Genomic DNA, 2,408 nt, shown 5'->3' on the forward strand with positions numbered 1-2,408 from the left:
TCTCTGCCTCAGAGGCGGGTATGAGCCAGGCTGGACACAGTTCCCCTCCCTGAAAAAGTGACTGTCTGTCATAGAAGGGGGGCATGTGTTAAAGAACTTCAAGGGGACTGATAGCAGGCTGGGGAGAGAGGCCTTTTTCCCTGTGAAATCAGTTGTGTAGGGGCCTGTGGGTCTTAGGGAGCTGCACGGGGAGACTGGATCTGAGGCCAACACCACCAAGAAGCAAGCTGACAGACAGAAGGGAGTCCTGACAACAGGCTGGAGCTCCGAGGGTCCCAATGACTGATGTCCTTCTCCTCAGTCCCTAACAGCCTCCTCTCTGCTTTAAGCCATTCTGAGTTGGGTTTTAGTAATTTCAAACTAACAGAATCCTGACTGGTACGTCGATATGATATCTATATATCTATATATAGATAGATATAGATAGATATAGATATATAGATATAGATAGATAGGCAGTTTTGTTCATGGAGAAATGATCTATCAGATATCAGAAAGAGATAAACCATGGCTAAACATTCCAGAGAGTAGAGCATTCTTTTCCTCTCGGGATTTTGAAAATAAAAGAACAATTTTTATTTATGTATTGGACCACAGTAAAAATTTAAAAAAGAAGAAAGAACACCTATGTGCCCCTCTGCTTGACTAACCAATAACAAACACTTTGCCATATTTGCATTTTTAGTTTTGAATATTCCTGACTCCTTCTTTCTTCTATGATATTAACACACAAGTCCAGGTAGACACCCCCATCAGGGCCAACAGAGAAAGGGCCACAGCATTCCCAGCTCACATGTGGGAATGAGGGATGCTCCCTGTTTTTTTTCAAATTGGGGAATTGGGGGAGGGGAGCAGTGTTGGGGAATTGGGGAGGAGGACAAGCCAAGTTGTTCTTCTTCAATCTTAGTCGTGGAGGGCACAAGTCGCCATCTGACTGCCCGTCGGCAGCTCGTGGCCTCTAAGCTCAAGGTGCTGTGTTACAACCTTAGTTGCAGGTGGGCGTAGCCACCATCCCATGTGAGAGTTGAACTAGCAGCCTTGTTGTTAAGAACGCATGCTCTATCCACTGAGCCATCCGGGTGGCAGCTCAGCTCAAGGTGCCGAGTTGTCTTAGTTGGGGGCGGGCGTAGCCCACCATCGAACAGGCAGTCTTGTTGTTAGGAGCANTTCACCACCTCTGCCTTGCTATGCACTACAGTAACTCTAGCTGAATGGACTGATACTGGTAGGTGTGGCCCGGGAAATCTAAATACACAACAGAAAACATAATGAAGCCCTACACAGTGCCTGGAAAAACACAGGGGCCTTCAAAACTGGCGCCAGTCTAGCGACTTTGGCCAGCCCATGTGGGGCCAACCACAGGTGCTAAGGCAAGTCCTGTCCCACCTCCTAGCAGAACATAAGGCTTGGAGGAGGACCCTGTTGGCAGAATGCAGGCTGAGATCATAGGCTCTACCTGCTCTGCTCAGAGAACGATGCTCCTGCTGACCTGTGCTGGACCACCCTTCATGTGGAGGCCAGGAGTTCAGCCCACCAGGAATGCCAGGCCACTCCTGGGCAGGAAGGGAAGAGAGGAGGCCTGCATACCACCCCCAGGTCTGAGCCACACACAACCTGATGACCTATAGGGCCAGTCCATCTCATGTGCTCTAGCACCCCATTCTTAGCAGGTGTGGCTGGGAAAAGGTAACACAGCCTTCTGGCACAGGCAGTCTCTGGAGGTCCAAGCTCTTAGAATAAACTGCCCCTGCTGCAGAGTGGCCTGGAGGGTGCGGGGCAGGAGTGCGTGAGGGCCCCATGCACCAAAGACAAAAGTGATGGCCTGGTCCAAGACAAAATGCTAAGGCTCAGGATGGTGAAGGGGCTGGGTGGGGCACATACCCTGCACTTGAGCTCATACTCCTTCAGGACTTCCTCAAAACGCTCCTCTTGGGCCAGTTCTGTGCTCTGTGGCTCCAGCTGAAAGTCAAGCCCACAGAGGAAAATTAGACAGGACTTTGGGCCAGGTACAGTGCATGCTGTCATCTGTCATGCTCCTCCCACTAGGCTCAGCACCTCTTATCCGTCCTCCTCCCCACCCCTCCCCTTGTTTATAGGTCTCAGGGTAGTAGGATGTCCCTGCCTTGACCCCCTGGAACACCCCCTGCCTGCACCGCGCTCCAGTGCAGCAACTCCCCTCCCCTCTTCCTCCCCAGGTTATGGGCAGAACCAGGCAGGGGGTTTGAGGGTGGGGCCTCATGGTGGGCACCAAACTCTAACCTCTCTTCCTTGCCCCTCACCACTGAGAAACCTGTCACTGGGGTAGATGGCGCTGGCTGGTTCTGGTATTGTCATTAAAAGGCCAACATGCAAGTCATCACGGGGGCATACTGCCACCCATGCACTGGCCCAAAGGGGAGGAAAACAGA

At 51.6% G+C, this 2,408-nt stretch overlaps 1 protein-coding gene across 1 annotated transcript in view; it reads right to left on the reverse strand.

The window, feature by feature from the left end:
- The window catches only part of NINL (ninein like), a 161,470-nt gene that overhangs the window by 58,167 nt on the left and 100,895 nt on the right, over positions 1-2,408 (reverse strand). Inside the window, 1 exon segment of the mRNA XM_019633987.1 lies at positions 1,882-1,959. Within this exon segment, the coding sequence (XP_019489532.1) occupies positions 1,882-1,959 (78 nt within the window).

The sequence above is a fragment of the Hipposideros armiger genome, unplaced genomic scaffold (assembly GCF_001890085.2).
Source record: "Hipposideros armiger isolate ML-2016 unplaced genomic scaffold, ASM189008v1 scaffold_1463, whole genome shotgun sequence".
Lineage (NCBI taxonomy): Eukaryota > Metazoa > Chordata > Mammalia > Chiroptera > Hipposideridae > Hipposideros > Hipposideros armiger.